This window comes from Cetorhinus maximus, chromosome 3, assembly GCF_964194155.1.
Source record: "Cetorhinus maximus chromosome 3, sCetMax3.hap1.1, whole genome shotgun sequence".
Lineage (NCBI taxonomy): Eukaryota > Metazoa > Chordata > Chondrichthyes > Lamniformes > Cetorhinidae > Cetorhinus > Cetorhinus maximus.
Genome location: NC_135881.1, coordinates 186,078,808 through 186,101,499, shown reverse-complemented (window position 1 = coordinate 186,101,499; position 22,692 = coordinate 186,078,808). Strand labels below are relative to the sequence as shown.

Below are 22,692 nucleotides of genomic sequence, written 5' to 3'. Positions count from 1 at the left end.
TCCAATAGGCTTACCTCCTCGTTTTGCTGAGTCATTACATCCAGTATCCATCATAAATTGTTTCCCTCAATCTTCTGATAATCCCTGAACTGACTTCCAGCAGTAAGGCCCACTCCAGTGACTCCTTCTTCCAGTCACGCCTAGGCGAATCTTCCAGTATCCTTAAATCTTCACAGCTCCTGTCTCTTCGACCAGAGAACAAGTTCCCATCAGCATCCTGCCTGGTGGCTAATGGGAAACAGCATTTTGTTCCCTCTGCTGTTCATGGCAGCTCCTGTTTTCCTGTCTCTCTCTCCGGGACTCACTCTCACTGTCTAGGGTTTCTGAATGAGTAAGTAGGGCAGCAGTAAGGCCAGCTGCCCTTTCCTTTGTCTCCACCTTGCTTTCAGTAGGATTTCACCTGAGCCTCTGTCCTCATGGCAACCAGATTACATGAGTTTATCACTGGGAAGAACTAGTAGGCAGTCTCATGCCCCTCTCAACTATTCAATTTTACCTTGAATTAAAGGAGATTGTTTAAAATCTAACCATCTTATAAAACTTGAGCATTGCTGAGAAAAGAGACACGCTATCAAAGATTTTTGTCTTGCACCATCATGACAGATTCGCAAGAATACCAAATTTCAAAAGGAACAACAATTTATAGTGCATGAGAAGAGAGTGCTGATTGGTTGGCTAGTGCATTCTGATTGGTAGAGGCGTTGCCATGGAAAATGCATGGGAATACTTAACTGTCAAGCTTTTGTTTAAATTCAAATCAGGCAGTTCGACTTTGATTGATCATGGCACTGCCATTGGGAATGAATCGGGGAATGGCTGTCCCCCAAAGTTTTGTTTAATTGAATTTTGTTTAATTCATGGACATGCTCCTTCAGTTTGCTTAGGACAGGGCCCTATGTGAATATATGTAGCTTTTAGCACGTGGATGTGAGCCACACTGTGAGCCCAACTGATCATCTTGAGCAGGATTTTACCATCGGCAAGCAGGGGCAGGGCCCGCTCGCCGACACGTAAAATGACACGCGGTGACGTCGGACGGAACTCCCGACGTCACCGCGCCCCATTTAAATTTTCAGCAAAGTAGGGGCACAGCAAAATCAGCTGCGCGCCTGCCAACCTGTCAATGGCGAATTGAGGCGTTGACAGGATCAATTAAAGTAATTAGTGGACCTGCCCATCCAACCTTAAGGTTGGCGGGCAGGCCAGGAGCCACGGCGGGGCAATAGAAAAAACATGAAACCTCATCCAGTGGCGGGATGAGGTTTCATGTAGGGTTTTTAAAATTTTAATAAAGTTTTTAGGGGACATGTAAGGGAATTTTTTTTTCTATTTTTAATATTTTTGAAAGTAGAGGCAATCCCCATGAGGCAGCACATGGCCTCAGGAAAATGAGTATGCTCTTTCGTGCGCATGCGCGAAAGAGCGCACTCTCAATTTTAGGCATAACCCCCACCCCCCCCCCTGCCCGCACAGGGAGCGCATAGCGCTTCCCTGTGGATATCAGGCTGGGCGGGCCTTAATTGGCCCGCTCACGTAAAATGGCGCCGCGCCTCCGATCGGGGGCGCCGATCGGAAGCATACCCGCACACGCCCGCCCATCAACTTCCCCCCCGATGGGGGGATAATTCAGCCCCTTAAAGTTGGTTGTCAGTGTAATTCTCAGCACAATCAGGCTTATTTATCAAGGGCTGTTCGATTGCAGAATTACATCTAATGTTGGACACCATGGGCTGAATTTTCCCCCTGTCGGGGGGGAGGTTGATGGGCGGGTGTGTACGAGCACGCTTCCAATCGGCGCCCCCGATCGGAGGCACAGCGCCATTTTATGCGGGCAGGCCAATTAAGGCCCGCCCAGCATAACGTCCGCACAGAAGCACTATGCGCTCCCTCTGCGGGCGGGAGGGGAGTCCCAAAATCGAGAGTGCGCTTTTTCGTGCATACGCACGAAAGAGCGCACTCATCTCCCTGAGGCTAAGTGCAGCCTCAGGGAGATCGGCTTTAAATGTGAAAAAGACAAAAAGAGAAAAATAAAATTTCCCTAACCTGTCCCCTCATGTGACAATGTCAGATGAGTTTGGGACATGTGCATAATTTTCACAACACCATTGTTTAAATTTTTTAAATCCCACATGAAAACTCATCCCGCCCGTGGATGAGGTTTCATGTTTTTTCTAGTTCCCGCCGGGGCTCCTGGCCTGCCCGCCAACCTTAAGGTTGGACAGGCAGGCCCTTTAATTACTAAATTGACCCTGTCAATGGCCTCAATTGGCCATTGCCAGGTCGGCGGGCGCGCAACTGATTTTGCTGCGCTCCTGCCTTGCTGAAAATTTAAATGGGGCGTGGTGACGTTGGGAGATCCCCCCATGTCACTGCACATCATTTTGTGTGTCGGCGAGTGTGCCCCACCCCCGCTCGCTGACTCATAAAATTCTGTCCCATGTTTTGAGTTTTGCAAGCATGGGCTGGTTGGGTACTGTTAGTACTGTGCTTGATACTATCCACATATTTTTGGAATGTATGGGAGCACCTGTTCCCTGGTGCATTCTCTCTGGCAACACCTCTACCAATCAGAATCCGCCTGCCAACCAATCAGCACTCTCCTCTCATGTAGTGTAAATTATAATTTCCTTTACTGTTGGCATTCTTGCAATTCTGTCCTGATGAGTGCAAAACAGAAAGCTTTGACAGCATGTCTCTTTTTTTCAGCAATACTCAAGTTCTGTACTGCCAAGTGATCATCTTATAAAACCTCACATTCATAACAACAGTTCCATATTCTATATCAAGGCACAACCTTTGCAAGGACAAAATCTATAATATAAACCTTTTTTGCTTTTAGGACCCCCTTTTCAAATGAATCATTAATCACAGACCCTCGCATCTAAACTATAAGACAATATTGCACTCATAACACAAAAGTGCTGCATTTAAAGAGTGTTTTAATAATGCTTTCATGAAATAAGTAATGATGAGAGGAGAAATTTGTGGACTATTTTACTGATATAAATAGTGATGAGACAGACTAGACAAATCAGAGATAAACGATAAGTATAATTGCTCTAACATTCCAGTGCATGCCAACTAAACTGTTTTTCATGTGGTTAACAATCGCTTGTTAAAGGCATATATACACAACCAGTTCACAGATCACATTCATTATGCACAGCTCTTGGCCAAAACAGTATTAACAACTCTCAAAACTGATTTACACCCTTAACAGGATCAAAACAGATTATTTTAAGATTAAAAACTAATTTCCCATAAATATACGATTTTCCTTCCCACCAATTTTGTTACAAAGTACTCGCTGTGCAAATCAGCTCAATAACTCAGTGTTATTGAATCATTCAAGGAATTTACATTATTGCAACATAGTGGAAGATTTAAGTAAGTCAAACTGACAACTTTCATACAATTACAAGAAGGAAATCAACCAGAAAGTAATATAGACAGAAAATGCTGGAAATACTCAGCAGCCAGGCAGCATTATAATAGCTCTTGCTCACTGCAAGAGGCCAAATTGAATGCATCATAGTATCACAGCAGCAACTAGCCTTCCACCTCCCCTCCTGTCACAAGTAAATACAAGACTCACTACAGAAAACCATGGCAGTTGAAGTGGACCCCAGTTTGCAAACCATTGCTATAAGGTACATTGGCTGTGTTCACAGTTCAGGTAGACGCATATTAAAATTTCACACTCATATGATTTACTGAACTTTTGACTTCCTACTCAGGGACTGGTGATTCACCCATTCCATCCCACCTTACTCAAACATATTCATAAAATTCTTTGGACTGTTTGTGGCTATGTTGGTGCTGAGTAGGGTCGGTGCTTGCTTTATTGTGCAAGAGATGCTGGGCCTTCTCATCCTGGAAAGAAAGGACACCCAAATTGTCTTGAGACATTGAGAAATGTGAAACAATGAGCTTAACAAAGTGTGTGGAAAACAATTTTCATATGTTGTATGATCAGGATTTGTATGTGTATGAGATGGTTTTTTTAGACCAGTATGTGAGTACCAGATTTTTTTTTGGACCGGTATGTCGAGGAACCGTCTAGGGAACAGGCTAAATTAGTATTACTATAATAATACTGCTGGAGAAATTAATGGGACTGAAAACTGATAAATCCCCAGGGCCCGATAATCTACATCCCAGGGTACTAAAGGAGGTGGCCATAGAAATAATGGATGCGTTGGTTGTCATCTTCCAAAATTCTGCAGATTCTGGAACAGTCCCAGCAGATTGGAAGGTGGCAAATGTAGCCCCACTATTTAAAAAAGGAGGGAGGGAGAAAACAGCGAATTACAGACCGGTTAGCCTAACATCAGCAGTCGGGAAAATGCTAGAGTCTATGATAAAGGATGTGTTAACAGGACACTTAGAAAATATCAACTGGAGTAGACAAAATCAACATGGATTTATGAAAGGGAAATCATGTTTGACAAACCTACTGGAGTTTTATGAGGATGTAACTAGCAGAATAGATAAGGTAGAACCAGTGGACGCGGCATATTTGGGTTTTCAGAAAGCTTTTGGTAAAGTCCCACATAAGAGGTTAGTGTGTAAAATTAAAGCACATGGGATTGGGGGTAGTATATTGGCATTGATTGAGAATTGGTTAGCAGACAGGAAACAGAGAGTAGGAATAAATGGGTCTTTTTTGGAGTGGCAGGCAGTGGCCAGTGGGGTACCACAGGGATCAGTGCTTGGGCCCCAGCCATTCACAATATGTATCAATGATTTGAATGAGGGAACCAAAAGTAATATCTCCAAGTTTGCTGACGGCATAAAACCTGGTGGGAATGTGAGTGGTGAGAAGGATGTTAAGAGGCTTCAAGGTTATTTAAACAGGTTGAGTGAGTGGGCAAATGCATGGCAGATGCAGTACAATGTGGATAATTGTAAAATTATCCACTTTGGTAGGAAACGCAAAATGGCAGTGTTATTTAAATAGTGATAGATTGGGAAATGTTGATGTACAAAGGGACCTGGGTATCCTTGTACACCAATCACTGAAAGCAAACATGCAGATGCAGCAAGCAGCTAAGAAGACAAATGGTATGTTGGCCTTCATTGCGAAAGGACTTGAGTACAGGATCAAGGATGTCTTACTGCAGCTGCACAGGGCTTTGATGAGACCACACCTGGAGTATTGTATGCAGTTTTGGTCTCCTTACCTAAGGATATACTTGCCATAGAGGGAGTGCAGTGAAGGTTCACTGGGCTGATTCCTCAGAAGGCAGGATTATCGTATGAGGAGAGATTGGGCCTGTATTTACTGGAGTTTGGAAGAATGAGAGGCAATCTCATTGACACACGGAATTCTGACAGGGATGGACAGACTGGATGCAGGGATGATATTTTCTCTGGCTGGGTGCGGGGGGGTTCTGGAACAAGGGGTCACAGTCTCAGGACATGGGTTAGACCGTTTAGGACTGAGATGAGGTGCAACTTCTTCACTCAGAGGGTGGTGAACCTATGGAATTCTCTCCCAAAGAAATCCGTGGAGGCCAAGTCAGTGAATATATTTAAGAAGGAAATAGATAGATTTCTGGACTCTAAAGGTGTCAAGGTATATGGGGAGGGAGCAGGAGTATGGCTTTGAGATAGAGGATCAGCCATGGTCAAACTGAATGGTGAAGCAGGCTTGAATGGCTGAATTACCTACTCCTGCTCCTATTTTCTATGTTTCTGTCATTGTTTTAAGTAAACCATCCTTGTGGAATTGAAGTTTGCAAGGTTCCCAAATCTGTGTGTTGTATAATTCACAGGCAATTATCAATCAACTGTGTTTCATGCAGCTCATAACTAATATTAATTATGAATTATACAATGGACCAGATCTTTCCGGACTGTGGTAACTCATAGCATGCCCAGTTAGTTGGCCTTTTCTCTATACCTTTCAGCAAAAAAATATTTTTGTGCCCCAACTTGCTGGAAGTGTTTTCTGATAACCATATAGCAAAGACCACAGGGCAGATGGGACCAACAGTGTATCTCTTTAACCAACAAGATTTTCAGATTGAGAAAGAAACAAAAGGACGACTGAGAAGGTGGGAGAATTAGAGTCAAATTGGGTACAGGAAGAGAAATAAAGAGAAGGAAATAAAGATTGGATTGAGGGAATTAAAAGAGATAGAAATTAAAATAAATATTTTTTCCACCTTTTAAAAAATCTCTAACAATATTGGCTGCGCACAGGAATAAGATTGAGCAATTTAAATTGTTCTCTTTCTGGGCGAGAGGTTGATTAGTATTGGTTAACAACTATCACATGATTAAAATGGTACTTAACACTGTTAAGTACAAGCCTAATGTTCTATGGTGAGTGTAATAATCAATTAATAAGCAAATCCAGCAAGTTCTCAAAAATAATGCAGGGTTGAGGTGATCTGCCAATTGAACATAAGAACTAAGGGTAGGCCATACAGCCCTTTGAGCCTGCTCCCCAATCCAATAAAATCATGATTGATCTTCTACCTCAGCTCCACCTTCCTGCACAATCCTCATATCCCCTGATTCCTTTCGTATCCAACAATCTATCAATCTCTGTCCCGGATAAACTCAATGACTGAGTATACACAGCTCTTTGGGGTAGACAATTCCAAAGATTCACAACCTTTTGTATGAAGAAATTCCTCATTTCAGTCCCACGTGACTGACAAGGGCCTTTATGAATGCGTCTCATTATGAATGAGATATAGGATTCAACGTTTCCTTTCATTGCGGTGACAAAACAAATCATTTTGCCAGGGTTAAAACTTTTACTAAATTGTTGCAGCACGTAGAGCAGAAAAAATGAACCAGCTCAATACTTACCCATGCAACCTTCTTTTAAAACAAAACTTTCAGGTTCGTAAAATATTGGATATAATCTCAGCTAAAGGAGAAGAAAGTGCAGAATTCTTCCTATATATCCTGAGTTGTGCTAAAGAGGTTTACTCAGATTTTCATCCTTGGTTAAGAGAAATTCATTACTGCCCATCAGACCACCTGCTGAATAAACCAGTACTGATTACCGATGCCGGTGAGTATTTCATAAATGCATTTGGCTCCCGGATTAATCAAAAGATTCAGGGCCGAGAATTAATTCAACAACGATCTCGTACTTTTGTTGCCAGAAGGCAATCTATTGCTGTGATCGCTCGGGCAGTGAGTGTGGCTGAGAGTTATACCATTATCTCACAATGAGTAACACATCAATGCCATAACTAGTGATTGCGGTACATTGTAGAAACCCTAAATACTCAGAGAAAATCATTTGACCTATTATCTCCTCTATATAAACACTTTCCTTCAAGCCAATGTGACTGTCACATCACAGAAACAAATTTTATTCATGATTATGAAATGAAGCAAATGATAATAAAAATAATGATAGCGTTTTAGAGTAGAGCAGTTGATGCGATTGGAACAGCAGTTGAGTATTTTTAAAACTCTGGTACTGCTAAATCTCAATATCTACTCCGCCCATCACTGACACACCATGGCTGTGTTGTGTACAATCTAAAGGATGCGATGCAGGAAACTTACCAAGGTTACTTTGACAGCACCTCGTTCCCTCCAAGAGCGCCAAAATGATGGAACAATATGACGTCCAACAGTAACTGTCCTGACTTAGATGCCATTCCTTTATTATTGCTGGGTCAATATCCTGGAATTTCCTACCTGACACTAATGTGCGAGCACCTTCATCACAAAGGCTGCATGGGTTCAAGGAGACGGCCCACTGCCATCTTCTCAAGACAAAACCAGTGAGAACCAATGAATGCAGCCTTGCCAGTGATGACCATAACCCAAAAATAAATGCACATGAGCTAAAAACAAATAGTGGCAATAATTAATTCACAAATGTGTATCAATTTTGATATGTCCTTTCCTCTTATCATAATAGGCAACCTAGAGCAATTCCTCTGCTGTTGAGAGACAGTCAAACAGCCCGTTTCCAGACCTCTACCAGTCTGCCCTGTAGCTAGTTCATGCCTCCTCTGTTCGCTGTCCAACCAGAATACTCCATCCGATGTTGCTGTCCAATTGGGGGCGCGCCGCCATGTTACGTGGGCAGGCTAATTAAGGTCCACTCAGAAGAGCTATGTGCTCCCTGTGTGGGCGTGGTGGGGGGGGGGCGGGATTCCCTCAGCCAGGAGTGTGCTCTTTCGCACATGCGCGCAAAAGAGCGCACAGATCTCCCTGAGACTAAGTGCTGCCTCAGGGAGATCGTCTCTGATTTAAAACTTTAAATAAAGAGGTTTTAAAAATTTCCCTGCCATGTCCCCTCATGTGACCGTGTCACATGAGTTGGGACATGTCCATAATTTTCATTGGAAGATGTGATAAAAATTTAAAGACCCTCATGAAACCTCATCCCGCCCGTGGATGAGGTTTCATGCTTTTTCTAAAGCCCGCCAGGGCTCCCGGCCTTCCCACCAATCTTAAGGTTGGACGGGTAGGCCCATTAATGACCTTAATTACCTTTTCAATGGCCTTAATAGGCCATTGACAGGTCGGCGGGTGCAAAGCTGAATCGGCTGCACTCCTTCCGACCTGAAAATGGAAATGACGCGGGGTGATGCTGGGAGTTCCACCCGACGTCATCCCGTGTCATTTCACGCGTCGGTGAGCGCTCGCCGACCAGAAGATCCTGCCCATGATTTCTATTCAAAATAAATCACTGTAGAAAGTTTATATCAAATGAAGATTATTAACAGAAGCTTTGCCATTCTAGTACATTGAAGCAAAAGGTATAGTTACACACTGCTTTGGATTAAAATAAATATTTTTTTTCTCCAATGATTGTGAAGATTTTATTTCAGGTTCAAGAAAATACCATAGGAAGTAATGACAAAAATAAATCTTTCCACAATCAGTTCATTGACATAACTAGTCACAACGTCTCTCACTATTGTATTGTACATGTCTTTCAGTGTGCCAGTATACTGAAAAGCTCCGAGGTGAATTGCGACGAGATACAAGGTTCACTTCATCATATGTCCAAAAGGAAGATACTCTGTTTGACGATACTTACACTGAGACTCTTATGGAATTAATCAACGCAGTCAATGAAACCAAAGGAAGCATTTCACACTTGGAGGATTTGTTCAGTGATACTGGAGTCATTAATGAAGATGCAGAAACAGTGTTTGTAACTGGTGATGCTGGAATTGGTAAGACCATACTGCTCCAGAGACTTCAGAACTTGTGGTCCAAAGGGGGGCTCTGTGCTGATGTTAAATTCTTCTTCAGATTTAGATGTCGAATATTCAATAGTTTTAAGGAGGAAGATAAGATTTCTCTCCGAGATCTACTGTTCAAATACAACTGTTACCCCGATAAAGATGCCGATGAGATATTCAGCTACATCCAACAACACCCAGCTTCTGTTCTCTTCACACTGGACGGGTTTGATGAAATTAATGTTGACTGTGATCTTAATGATATCCCTGACATCTCCTCGCCCTTTGACCCGATGCATCCTGTGGCCCTGTTGATGAACCTTCTTCATGGAAAGTTATTAAAAGGCTCCAAAAAATTATTGACAGCACGAACTGGCACAGAGCTACCGTTGAGAATGGTGAGAAAGAGAGTGACACTGAAAGGCTTTTCTAAGGACCATTTACTGCTGTATTTGAAGAAGTTCTTCAAAAATGAGGCACATCAAACCTCGGTTTTGACCCAGCTGGAGGCAAACCCTCACTTGTGCAGTTTATGCTCAGTGCCGTTGTTTTGCTGGATTATATTTAAATGTTACGAACACTTTCAGTCCAAGTGTAGCCCTCAGCAGTTATTACATTCTGTTACGCTGACTGATATTTACCTGGTGATGATTGAGGTCTTCCTCAACCATTCTTCTCAGACTAAGCTAAATCGGAAAAATGCCAAAAGCCAGGTAAATTTGTTCACAACCAAAAAGGAAGCTTTAATGCGGATCAGCAAACTAGCCCTAAAAGGCATTGAAAACCACAATTTTGTATTCAGCCAGGACAAAATTGCAGCAGCCAAGATTTCAGAAGAGGATTTACAGCTGGGCTTCATCAAAACTGTAGGCCATTATAATGGATGTGGGAACCAATCGACATATGAATATATTCACTCAACACTCCAGTCATTTTTCACTGCTTTTTCATTAGTTCTAAATGATGAGATCCATCCAGGGGACCTTCTTGCTCTGTTCAATAATGGTAACGTACCAATACCGTCAAACAATAAGCTAAGTGATTTGGTTTTGGCTTTCTTGAGTCCTTCAAGGTATTCCTCTACAAATATCCTCAAGCCATTCAGTGAACATCTGCAATTTACCATGTTGTTCCTTTGTGGCTTGTTGTCCAACCGCAATATTGATCTGTTGCTCAACCTCGCATCTCCTGGAACTATTAAGGAAAAGCAATCAGTACTAATGTCCTACCTGTCCAACTGTATGAAAACATACTTGAAAAGTCTTCCTCGCTCACGCCTTGAAGATGGTTGCAAGGTTCATTTGCTACCACGTTTCATATGGCTGATAAGGTACATATTTGAAATGCAGAATGGAGCAACAGCCAAGCTGGCAGCCAAATTTATCTGCGCCGATTACATAAAGCTGAACTACTGCAACGTTTCTTCTGCTGACTGTGGTGCTCTTGCATTTATTTTGCGTCACATCCGAGCACCCCTTGCACTGGAGATGGACAACAACAACATCAATGATTATGGGGTGGAACAAATGTTCTCCTGTTTCAGTCAGCTCACAGTCCTCAGGTAAGCACCACACCCAGATTTTGGTGTTTTCTGTCCCCATCACATGCAACTGAGGTGCTTTCAATAGAACCATCAATACTTGGGATGTTAGAATTCACCCTTGTCATACAGGATTAGGTTTCGTTTTAAGGTGTCAGCCTTGGCCCAGCTGGTGCTCTCATCCCCGAGTCAAATCGTCATGGGTTCAATCTGCGCTTCAGACACTTGAGCAGTTGACCTAGACGTCGCTACAATACTACAGAAGTGCGCATAGTTGGAGATGTCATCTTTCAGATGAGTCATTAAACCAAGTCTGGCCTATCTGCCCTCTCAACAGTACGTAAAAATTCCACTTAAAGAAAATTATACTATTTTAAAGAGGAACAGGGGAGTTCTCCCCACTGTCCTGACCAACATTTATTTATCATAGAATGATCATAGAACCATTTAACCATTGCACCCATGTTTACTCTTTGATAGAACTATCAAATTAATCCTACTCACTTGTTTTATCCCTATCGCCCTGCACTTGTCCAATTCTCTTTTGAATGCTACAATTGAATCAATTTTCACCCCCCTTTCATGCAATGCATTCCAGATCACAGCAATTCACTAGGAAAAAAAATCTTTCTTTTCTCAATCACCTTAAATCAACGCCCCGGTTACTGCCCCTTCCGCCACTAGTAACAATTTATCTCTATTTACTCTATCAAAACCATTCATGATCAAATTTCCTCTTAATCTTCTCTGCTCTGAGGAGAACAACCTCAGCTAACCCAATCGCTCCACATAACTGTAGTCCCTCATCTCTGGTAGCATTCAAGTAAATCTCTCCTTGATATTCTTGCTAAAGTGCACTGCTCAGAATTGGATAAAATACTCCAGTTGAGGCCTAATCAGAGGTTTATAAAGGTTTAACATAAATTCCTTGCCCTCGTACTCTATTCCTCTTTTAATACGCCAAAGGTTCCATGTGATTTATTTTTTAAAAAAACAATGTTCTCATCTTGTCCTCTATTCTACAAAGATTTGTATGCAGACACCACCAGATCTCTCTGTTCCCTTTAAAATTGTACCATTTAGTTCATATTGCCTCTCTTCCTAACAATATGCATCACTTCCCATTTTGCTAAGTTAAATTTGATCCACTATGTGTCAGCCCATTTCACCAATCTTTATTATTTATCAACGAGTTTCAAGTCATCTATAAACTCTGAAATTATGCTCTGTATACCCAAGCCAAGGTAAACTAACTAGTTTATCTGGTAATTTACTTTGTTGTACCTTGATTTCTTAAACAAATAGTATTGAAGGATTCCCATCACCAGGATCAAAGCAGCAGCTGTTAGATATGCCAGCGGGACCCTGGGTGGCATTTTGCAATCAGTGGCCAATTAACATAGTGCCACCAAGACTGTTGTCCAGTTGAGGATGGTAGCTCGCCTCGCATAGGGCTGCTGGCCCAATCAGAATGTATAAGCAAGGGGGTGATAGGTTATCGGGGGTAGGCAGGATGCAGACTTGAGGTTACTATCAGATCAGCCATGATCTTATTAAATGGCGGAGCAGGCTCGAGGGGCCGAATGGCCTACTTCTGCTCCTTGCCTGTATGTTCGTATGCCATGGCTGGCGATGGCCACTGCTGAGGCTGCAGCATGAGGGAGAGGGTGCCTCAATGCCAAGGCACCCTCAAAGATGAGGTAAGTTCTGTTGAGCAAGCTGGGTGCTGACAGGCAGGTTCCAACATTTGGGGAATGGAGGGGGGCATATTCCAGTGGCGTGGGGGTAGCCATTGCTGCTGGAGGTGGGGGGTGGGGGGGGAGGGGTGGCGGGCCCTCTGTGAGCCTTGGAGCAGCTAGAAAGATGGGCCTATCAGGACCCCAGGGTTTAACCTGGCAGTCTCCCCATGTGGTGGTGAGCCATTTTGATTTGGGCAAAATGTTGGCAGGGGTGAGAAGAGGCCCTTGTTTGGACACTTTAATGGCTCAAGTGGTCACACTGCTGACATTCCTTTTGCTGGTAATATGCCAGGGCAGTGGAATGATGTCAGGTTCCCCTCTGCACACCTTCCCCTGCCATATTAAGAACCCTCCTGCCATCTAGTCCGTACAATAGGGCTGGTAAAATTTAGCCGTGTTTCTGAAGTTGCACGTGAAATATTGTCTTTGCTTAGAACAGTAGTTGTTGATAAGTTAGTCTGCTTCTAACGCGTCTTTTTAAATTAAATAGGCTGAGTGTAAATCAGATCACAGACCACGGAGTCCATATCTTGGTAGAAGAGCTCAAAAAGCATCAAAAGATCAAATCACTCGGGTGAGAGCATGTGATCCTAATATGCCTGCATGGTATTTTACAATGTTTTTTTAAAACTTGATTATATTTCTTCTCTCCTGGTTTTGCTCTACTTCTTCCTAGATCCACAATCCCACATGTTCCCTTGCAGTAATAAAGTCTCTCATTCACTGTGGCTTGTCCGGAAGATAAAGTACTTCACTCTCTCAGGCCCTCTCTGGCTTCTCAGTTGGACAGAAAAGATCCGATGAAGAAGAGCAGGGGAGCTCAGGTGTCCTGGCTAATAGTTATCCCTCAGCCAGCATCACTATAGCAGCTTATCTGGTCATTTAGCTGTATGTGGGAGCTTGCTGTGCGCAATTTGGCTGCCATGTTTCCTACATTACTGTGGTGGCCCCACTTCAAAAAAGTGCTGTAAGTCGCTTTGGGCTGTCCTGAAGTTGTGAAAGCCGCCACACGGATGTAAGTCTTTTCTTCCATAAAGGTTGCCAGGCAGGTGGAAATGTCCCATCCACAGGGTTATGCCTCATGTACCAAATTAAGGGGAAAAAAATCTAAGTTAAACCAAAACAGAAAGCACGCAATGGTTCACCTATTGATTGTCAGGTGTTAATAGTCAATGTCTTATCAATCACATTGTTAGGCTTTGTTAATGTCAATTACATTGTTAAGGGAAACAGATGATGGATATTTGAACACATATCAAAAGGGGATAGCTGGGACACTGGGTGGGGAATGTTGACACTGGACAAAGTCAATAAACTCTCGCAGCAAGGAAAGGCTCTGTGTCTTAGTTTTGACTTCACCAACTGGCTTGATTCCTGTTAAACATTAATGTTTCCCTGCACTGGGATGTGAACAAATATCCTCCGCTAATAACAGGAGGTGGCTTGAGATGTCAGATTTAGATTCAGGGGGGCAGGAAGTATTCCTTCATCCATTCATTCAAATGCAAATTAGATTGATTTCTTTCGGAACTTCATATTTTTAGGCACACTTTAACTACGTATGAATTTAATTTCCATTAAAGTCAGTGGGATGAACATCAAGCAGTTCCTATGCAGGGTGGACAATCCACAACACCTGTTTTATGCCAGAGGCAAGTTGGAAATTCATTCTTTATAAACTGATTGTGAATTTATGCTGAGAAAACGTGTCCTCCCCACCTCAGCTCCGTGCTCTCAGTAGGTCTTAGCTCCTTCTCTCAATATTCAATGATGACCATTTAGTTTTTAGTGCTGAAAAGTGCTTCTGCTTCAAATCATTTTGCCCTAGTTGATAGTGTCTGTCTCATAAAAGTGCTTCACTTTGCAGCACTATGATGCCACTGACTGCCTCTGCACGTGTGGCAAGTACTCCCCCTAGTGTTGCAGCATCAATAGACGCAGCCTTAGGGATACAGTATATGACTAATCTAAGACACAAAATATAATAAATGCCAAAGATTTGGGAGACACAGATGAATTTGAACTTGGTACAGATGATGGTAATACTTGGAAGAACTGAACAAATGTCAGAAAAACTCATCCTCATGCAATTCAGCACATTGAACAGTTTGTCAGATAGAGTGGGAGAGGCCAAACCCAGGGCTGAGGGACTTCGGATATGTGGAGAGACTGTGGGATTTTTCTCCTTAGAGTAGCGGGAATATTTAATAAACATTTTCATAAAGGTGGGGGGGTGGGGAAGGGGATAACCCTGATAAAGTAAATAAGGAGGAACGTTTTCTACTGGCAGGAGAGTCAGTAACCAGAGGACACAAATTTAAAGTAATTGGCAAAAATACCAGAGGGAGATGAGGAGAATTGTTTTAATGCAGTGAGTTGTTACAATTTGGAATGTATTATCTGAAAGGGTGGTGGAAGCAGATTGAATAATAGCATGAAAAGGAAATTGGATAAATATATTGAAAGGGAAATATTTGGAGGGCTATGGAGAAATAGCATGGGAGTGGGACTAATCAAATAGCTCTTTCAAGAAGCCAGCCTGATGGACCAAATGGCTTCCTTCTGTGTAGCAAGATTCTATGGTTTTATGAAACAATTGGATACTGCAATGGGAGATGGGCATTGTAGTCCTTCCAGATGGATGGACTTAGATGGGCTGAATGGCCTTCTTGCCCATAATTACCTCACAGTTTGTTAATTTGACACTTGCTTTTGAACAGCTAAAGTCCAATGGTGCTTACTCTATTTCAGACTTTACAGGAATTGCATAAGTGATGTTGGTGCGAGGGATGTTGCTGAGCTGATTGAAGGTTGCCCCAGTCTTGTCTGTTTGAAGTGAGTCACTTAATTGTGTTTACACGCTGTTATTCCTCCTGAAAATACACTTTCAGAGAACTGCAAAATGATTCATATTATACCGTTATCTTCAAATAGGATGGGAGCTAACATGATTACCCATGAAGGAGGAACTTACCTAGCCAAAGCAATCCAAAAAAGTAAAACTATTGAAGATACTGGGTAAGTTGGATAGCAGAGTGTACTGGCATGTTGGGAGGTATAGGGGGTGTGGAGGAGCTAAAATGTATACTGACTGGAGGTTGCCAAAATATTATTTCCAAAGTCCTACAGTGTTACTAGATCTGACATATTGGAAAAACATTATATTTCCCCTGATGAGATCTCTATTATAGCAGTGAATGACTAACGCAATCTTCATGTGTTGACACCTGTGATATATTTTACCCTATGGAGACTCCTGTAAGAAGAGGTCTATAAAAGACAGGAGATTAAAACTCATAATTAATGACTTTAGTTGTGTATTGCGGAGGCCTGCCAAACTTGACATATAGGGATTTTGATTGGATGCAGCTTAAAAAGAAGTTGAATGTATTCCCTTGTTAATAGGCTTTGACAGATTATTTTTCTTTCTATCTGTGGAGACTCAATAAAAAGAGGAAGCATGCTAAATATCCCTCAGACATAATGTCTTACTTCACAATTTTTGTTTCTTCACCTTTGTAACTCAAATTTAATATTTGCAGTCCTGAACTTGAGTATAGCTGTAAAAAGAGACAGAGACATGTTGAAACTTTTTGTCTTGCACTCATCAGGACACTTCACAAGAATACCAAATGTAAAGGGAACAACAATTTATACTGTATGAACAGAGAGTGCTGATCGGTTGACAGGTGGACTCTGCCATGGAGGCATTGCCATGGAGAATGCACCAATTGATGTGACTGACAGTTAACTGCCAAGCATTGTTTGAATTTTAAACCAGGCAGCTTGACCTTGATTGGTCAAGGCATTTCCCTGAGAAATGAGTCAGAGAATGGCTGTTATTTATTTTGTTTAGATGAAACAGGTGCAATATGTGTACATGTTCTTTCTGTTTGCAAAGAACAGGGCCCTGTGTATTAATATATGTAGCTTCCAGCACACGCAAATGTGCCACATTGCGAGTCTGACTGACAGTTTAGCAAATGTTGTCACGGAATTACATCTAATGTTGAACACTGTGTTTTGAATTTTACAAACACGGGCCAGTTGGATATGGTCTATACCTTGCCCATTGAACAGCGGCTGAGACATGCTGTTTGATATGATCTGCCAGTCTTTGGGATGTACGGCCTATATATGCCATCACACTGGCACTGAAATTCATATACCACATTACTCCTTTGTGTGATTGGCAGAACGTCTTTTTGGCTTGACAGCAGCATCCTGTTAGTGGTGAATACCACTCATGATGCTACTGCATAGTGGCAGCGTGAAACAGCTAGCTTCACCTGTTGCTCAAATTTTTTGAGATACCTTGCCCTTCCAGGGTAATCTGAGGTAGACTGAGCACTTTTCAGGGCCAAAAGTGATGGCCTTAGGCCTGTTCATGAATTTGCGTGATATACAGTGTGAAATGATCTGATCAGGGTAGCTGTTACCCTGCAGGATGCCTCTGATGCACCTCATTTCAGCAACAAGCTTGCATGGTGAGCAAATGACTTGGGCCCTATTTACAAGGTTACTGATAAGACCAGTCTTATAGTGTGTGTGGAACTGTAAGAATCCCAACACGTATATTGACCAATGAAGGTAGGCTTGTGGTAGGCCATGGTAGAGAACCCTTTGGCAGGTTAACTAGTACGTCAAGGAAGTTCATTTGACTGTAACATTTGAAAGGTGAATTTGAGCGCAGGATGGAGCCTATTAAGACATGTAAGGAAATTATTACATGCAGCTGCAGATTAAATTATAGCAAACGTATCATCCACATATTGGATATATGCAAGGGGTAGGAGGTTAGGTGTCATTCCATGGAAGACATGCTTCTCATTGAACCCAACAAAGATTTATTTAAATCCGCACTTGCCAACCAATCAGCACTCTCTTCTCATACAGTATAAATTGTTGTTCCTTTTACATCTGGTATTCTTGTGAAATGTCCTGATGAGTGCAAGGTGAACAGCTTCGACATATCTCTTTTTTCAGCAATACTCGAGTTGGGTACTTCCAAATGACTATTAATCCTGAAATTAACTTGGTGTCAGAAAATTATTTACATCAATTTATTCAAACGATGGTTTTCTAATAGATATCAATGGAAAACGGTGCTCTAGTTGAATTCTTCATATTTATGCTCTATTAAAGCCAGAGAATGGGAAAAAATGTTTATTTTCTCATTCATTTCCCTTTCCTCTTCCCTCATTTTCTTCCCACACACCTTTCACATTCAGCACCATCCCCAATGTGTCAGAGAATAAAAACAACATAGGCCAAAATTAGCCTCAACATGACTGCTGATCTGTCAGTATTTTTACCTCACAGTGCTGAATAGGTCTTAATGATAGTTGATTAATCATTTCCTTCCCTTCTCAGCCCACATTAAGTAGCATTCCACATCCACAGCATGTGCCAGCTAGCAAGCCCAGCTGAGGGGCAGATTGCTAGAGAGTAATGTACAATTTTATCAATCAAAACTAGGATCAGAGATGAAGTCTTGGTATATGAGAATCCAGTTCTGTAGACATCAGTTTCAGCTTGGCTTCATGGTCTCATCCTTGCCTCTGAGTCCAGAGGTCATGGGTTTGAGTCCCACTCCAAAGACTTGAGCACATAATCTAAGCTGAACAGCAAGGGAATTATCCTGGGTGACATTTGATCTTCAACCAGCACCACCGACGTAGCCATTTTTTCCATTTGTGTGTGCAAATTGGTCACCATGTCTGCCTACGTTTTAACAATGACTACACTTCAGAAAGTAATTCATGGTCTGCAAAATACTTTCGGACATCCTGAGGATATGAGAGGTGATATATAAATACAGGTTTATTCTTTACCATGAACACTTGCAATCAATGCAGCTGTATTGAACATCTTTATCACAGAAAATGTTTACTTTTTTTTAAGTTCCTTTCTATTCTACAGTTTGAAAATCTCAAACAATTCACCTGATAATTTAAAATTTTAATGATTGGCAGGTTCTGGGGAAATCAGATAGGAGACAGAGGAGCTGAAGCCTTTGCAGAGGCATTGAAGAATCACCACAGTCTGAAGAATCTGAGGTAACTAATTTCATTATCATGTGGTATTTGTGTGCAAAACCTACTGAATGTTTGTAGAAGCATTTATGTGCCATGTCAAAAAATGTATTCTATATATTCACATCAAAGTATTTTTTCATCAAAAGATAACTGTGGGGGGAAAGAAAGTAGAACCCAATCAGTTCCTTCATCACCAAAGTGCTGGAAGATTACCTTAAAAAGTGGAATGTAAGAACATATGTCCTCATATCCAACTCTGGTTGGAGGTATTCTTGGAGATTTGATCACATGACATTCTGACCGTATGCCACCTGACTACATGGCATCTGATCATGAGACATTCAGCCATGTGGCATTTGCTCAGATGGCTTCTATAAATGCTACTGCACTTACCTTACAAAGGCCGAGTCCCTTGCAGTTGAAGACTTTTGCTTGTGGTTTTGCACCAACAGCTGTTGCGTGACATTCCAAGGACTAGAAGCCCAAGCATGAACTGGAGCAGGAATAAAATACTTTCATTTCTATAATGACCAGGACATCTCAAAGCGTCATTACAGCCAATGAAGTGCCTTTTGAAGCGTAGTCACTGTTGTAATGTAGAAAATGTCTCCAGTGCCACTGCCAGCGAAGGGGGGTGTGGGGGGTAGGCAGCAAGACATAGCAGTCACAAACATAAGTTTAAGGTACCATGAGCACAAGAGGGACTGGAAACGGGTGATCTTCTGTTGTGTAATGCTTTGTTCATGTTTATTGGAATGAAGACCAGAGAAGGCTGCGTAAATTTTTTTGGATTGTCAAAATGAGATAAATTTTGTTTTTGTCGTAATGGCTTGAGTATGCTTCACGTTTTTATTTTATTGGTGCAGGGTATGCCAGTATGTAATGCTGGATGTGAGTGGCTCTGAACTTTATTGCACAGGTACTGAGTGGACTTTGGGTTTAAATGAAAGGGTCACTTCGGACATCCAGGATGGAGGCGGAAGCCCTGGCATGAGGTGGAAGCAGATCTTTGGCAGCCTAGCTGAAGGAGCATTGGAATAAGGCGTCCCTGCCTCTATGAAGGGTACAGAGGTCTGCCTCCACACCCTCAGCATTCTGCTCACTGTTCTCCTCTTCTGATTCACTACTGGATTCACCCTCTGTGGCCTGTGGAGCTGCCTCAAGATCCTCTTCCTCCAGTGGGTATCCCCCTTGCCTGTGCCAGATTGTGGAGAATGCAGCATGCAACCACTATCAGTGGCACCCGCTCTGGAGAGTATTGTAGTGCTCCCCCTAAACGGTCCAGGCATCAGAAGCGCATCTTCAGAAGACCTATGGTCCTCTCTATCACCGCCCTTGTGCAGGCATGAATCCTATTATAATGCTGCTCTCTGTTCTTGGGTGGCGGAGAGGTGTCATAAGCCCTTGTCACCCAGCAGCCATCCATCCAGTCAAGCTGCAATACTGAATAGCCTTGGCACCTGTGAGTGTCTGAGGATGTAAGCACCATGGGAGCTGCTAAGGTACCTTGCACAGACTTGCAGAATCTGCGTCGTGTGGTCACATACTATCTGGACATTCCTCGAGTGGAATCCCTTCCTGTTAACGAAGGCACCCGGCTGACCCGCTGGCGCCTGGATGGCCACATGTGTGCAGTCGATGAAACCCTGGATATGGGGGAACCCAACAATTGCTGCAAAGCCTCTGGCTTACTCAGCCTGGCTGGTCTTGTTCCGTACGGAATTGAACAAATGTCATTACCTGCCTGAACAGAGCTTCTGTTACCAGCTTGACGCAACTGTGGACAGCTGATTGGGACACTCCACAAAGATCCCCCACTGACTCCTGGAACGAGCTGGAGGCATAGAAGTTGAAGGCTACTCTAACCTTCAGAGCTACTGGCATGGGGTGTCCAACCACACAGTCGGAGCTGATCTCAGGGCCAATCATCTGACAGATGGAGGTCACAGTCTCCCTGGAGAGGCGGAGCCTCCTTCGGCATTGCACCTTGAACATATTGAGATAGCTGCATTGCCACCTGTAAACCCTGGCAGCAGCATAGTGGCGTCTTCTGCGGCCCCTTCCGCCTTGGACTGCTGGCCTTGCACCCCTTGTGCCTGCACCTCTCCTCCCACAGGTTAATCCTCTGGAAGCTGCACAGGGACACCTGACCTCCTCCCCATTCTGCCCCTTTATTCCTCCTCAGAGGAGGTACCACCAGCGGAGACCACAATCCCCATTACCAGGGTAACAGGTCTGATACCTGGAAGGGTCCATATGATCAAAATCCTCTGGGACCTTGGAGACACCAATGAGTCCTGAAACAAAGCCTTTTAATGCTAAGAATGAAGCTCAGAACAGAGATGACGCTGTCAAGTTCAAATAAGCTACCAGCAGTAAATTATCTCCTAAACTCCTCACTACACACACTGGCAGTGCTATTGACCCTTTTTAATCCCGCCCTTGGATGAGGTTTTGTAAAATGTGGGCTGCCCGCCTGCCGGGGTCGGAGGGGGGGGAGGAGTTGTCAGATTGGATTGGGGGGTAATCGGGTTGAGTTGGGGTGGGGGGCTAGTGGGAGAGAGAGTCGGGTCGGGTCAGGTCGGTTGGGGCTTGGGGTGAGTGATTGTGGTGCTCAGTATGCTGGCCAATCACTGAATTACACCAGACATTAAACTGTGTAACATTTCCGGGGTAAGTATCTGGGTAAGTAGTGTGTATCTAGCCCAAGTCTTCCACACTGGGATCAGTGTAAGAGACATTCACATTGTGTTCTGAGCAACGCAAATCAGCTTGTTGAAAGTTTAAACTTCTCAGGTAACTACAGTGCATGTGAGAGCGTCAGGACTTCTGATGGGTCCCAATGGGAGTCACAGGCTTAAGTCCAGGTTTCGCCACCCTGGATCTTGGAAGAATCAGGCCATTACCTCTTTATGTGGTTTGGGATGTTTTACATTGAAATGTGCTATATCAATGCAAAAGCAAAAACATGAATGCTAGAAATCTGAAATAAAAACAGAAAATGGTAGAAATACTCAACCGCTCATGCAACATCTGTGGAGAGAAAAACAGTTAATGTTTCAGGTCAATGGCTTTTTGTCAGCAATGGCTAAAGTTAGAGATGAAACAGGATTAAACAGGGGCAGGGAAAACAAGAGGGGGAGCAATAGAACAAAAAGGGAAGCTCTGTGATAGGGTTGAAGGCAGGAGAGATCAAATGACAAAAGGCGTGATGTGCAAGGCAAAAAAAGAGATGATAATGGGACAAGTAAAGGAACAAAAGGTGGGTCTAGAGGAGGTGTAAATGGGAATAGCAGTAGCATCATCAACAGCTGTCATTTGAAAAAAAATCAGGGGCAGTGGTTATGATCTGAAATTGTTGAACTCAGTGTTGAGTCTGTAAGGCTGTGAAGTGCCTGACTGAAAGAAAAAATGCCGTTCCTCGAGTTTACATTGAGCTTCATTGGAACAGTGTAGGAGGCTGAGGACAGAGCGGTCAGAGTGGGATCAAAGTGGAAAATTAAAACAATTTGATGACTGGAAGCTCAGGATCGTGTTTGTGGACTGAACAGAGGTGTTCCTCAAAGTGGTGACCCAATCTGCTTTTGGTCTCTGTAGAGCAGACTGTATAGCAAGCAGTAACTTTGCCTATATTGAAAGAAGTACTTGTAAATCACTGTTTTAGCTGGAAGATGTGTTTGGGGCCCTGGATGGTGGGAAAGGTGGGAGTAAAAGGGAACGTGTTACAATTCCTGCGTTTGCACTAGGAAGGGGAGAGGGTGGTGGGGATGATCGAGAACTGGACCTGGATGTCACAGAGGGAATGGTCCCTCTGGAATGCTGAACGGGGAGGGGAAAATATAAATGCATATTATTATTGTTTTTGGTTTCTTTCATTGAATTATAAAAACAGTCAGGGCCTGAATTTACTAAAAAAGTAAATAAATCCCTTGCTTCCATATTTTCGCAGCCTTGCAGCAAACCACATCTCATCAGCGGGCAGTAAACACCTGGCAAAGGCACTCTGCAAGAACAGCTCACTGAAAATATTCTGGTACAAACAGGCATTTACAAAGATGGTCAATGTTGATTGATGGTTGAACACTGATGGCAATTGTAGACTAAAAACTAATACTAAAAACAATCACTAAGAGAAAAATGTACTTTACTGTTCATTTAATCCAAAAATAGTTGAATAAAAGTCAGCTTTGGACAAC

The 22,692-nt window shown here is 42.9% G+C and overlaps 1 protein-coding gene across 2 annotated transcripts in view; it reads left to right on the top strand.

Moving 5' to 3' along the window:
* The window catches only part of LOC144679104 (nucleotide-binding oligomerization domain-containing protein 1-like), a 40,100-nt gene that overhangs the window by 4,179 nt on the left and 13,229 nt on the right, over positions 1–22,692 (top strand). For both annotated transcript variants that reach the window (XM_078539409.1, XM_078539410.1), the window contains exons 3-9: positions 6,859–7,033; positions 8,931–10,740; positions 12,949–13,032; positions 15,210–15,293; positions 15,393–15,476; positions 18,434–18,517; positions 22,446–22,529. In XM_078539409.1, the coding sequence (XP_078395535.1) occupies positions 6,859–7,033; positions 8,931–10,740; positions 12,949–13,032; positions 15,210–15,293; positions 15,393–15,476; positions 18,434–18,517; positions 22,446–22,529 (2,405 nt within the window). The remainder of the gene's footprint in view (positions 1–6,858; positions 7,034–8,930; positions 10,741–12,948; positions 13,033–15,209; positions 15,294–15,392; positions 15,477–18,433; positions 18,518–22,445; positions 22,530–22,692) is intronic.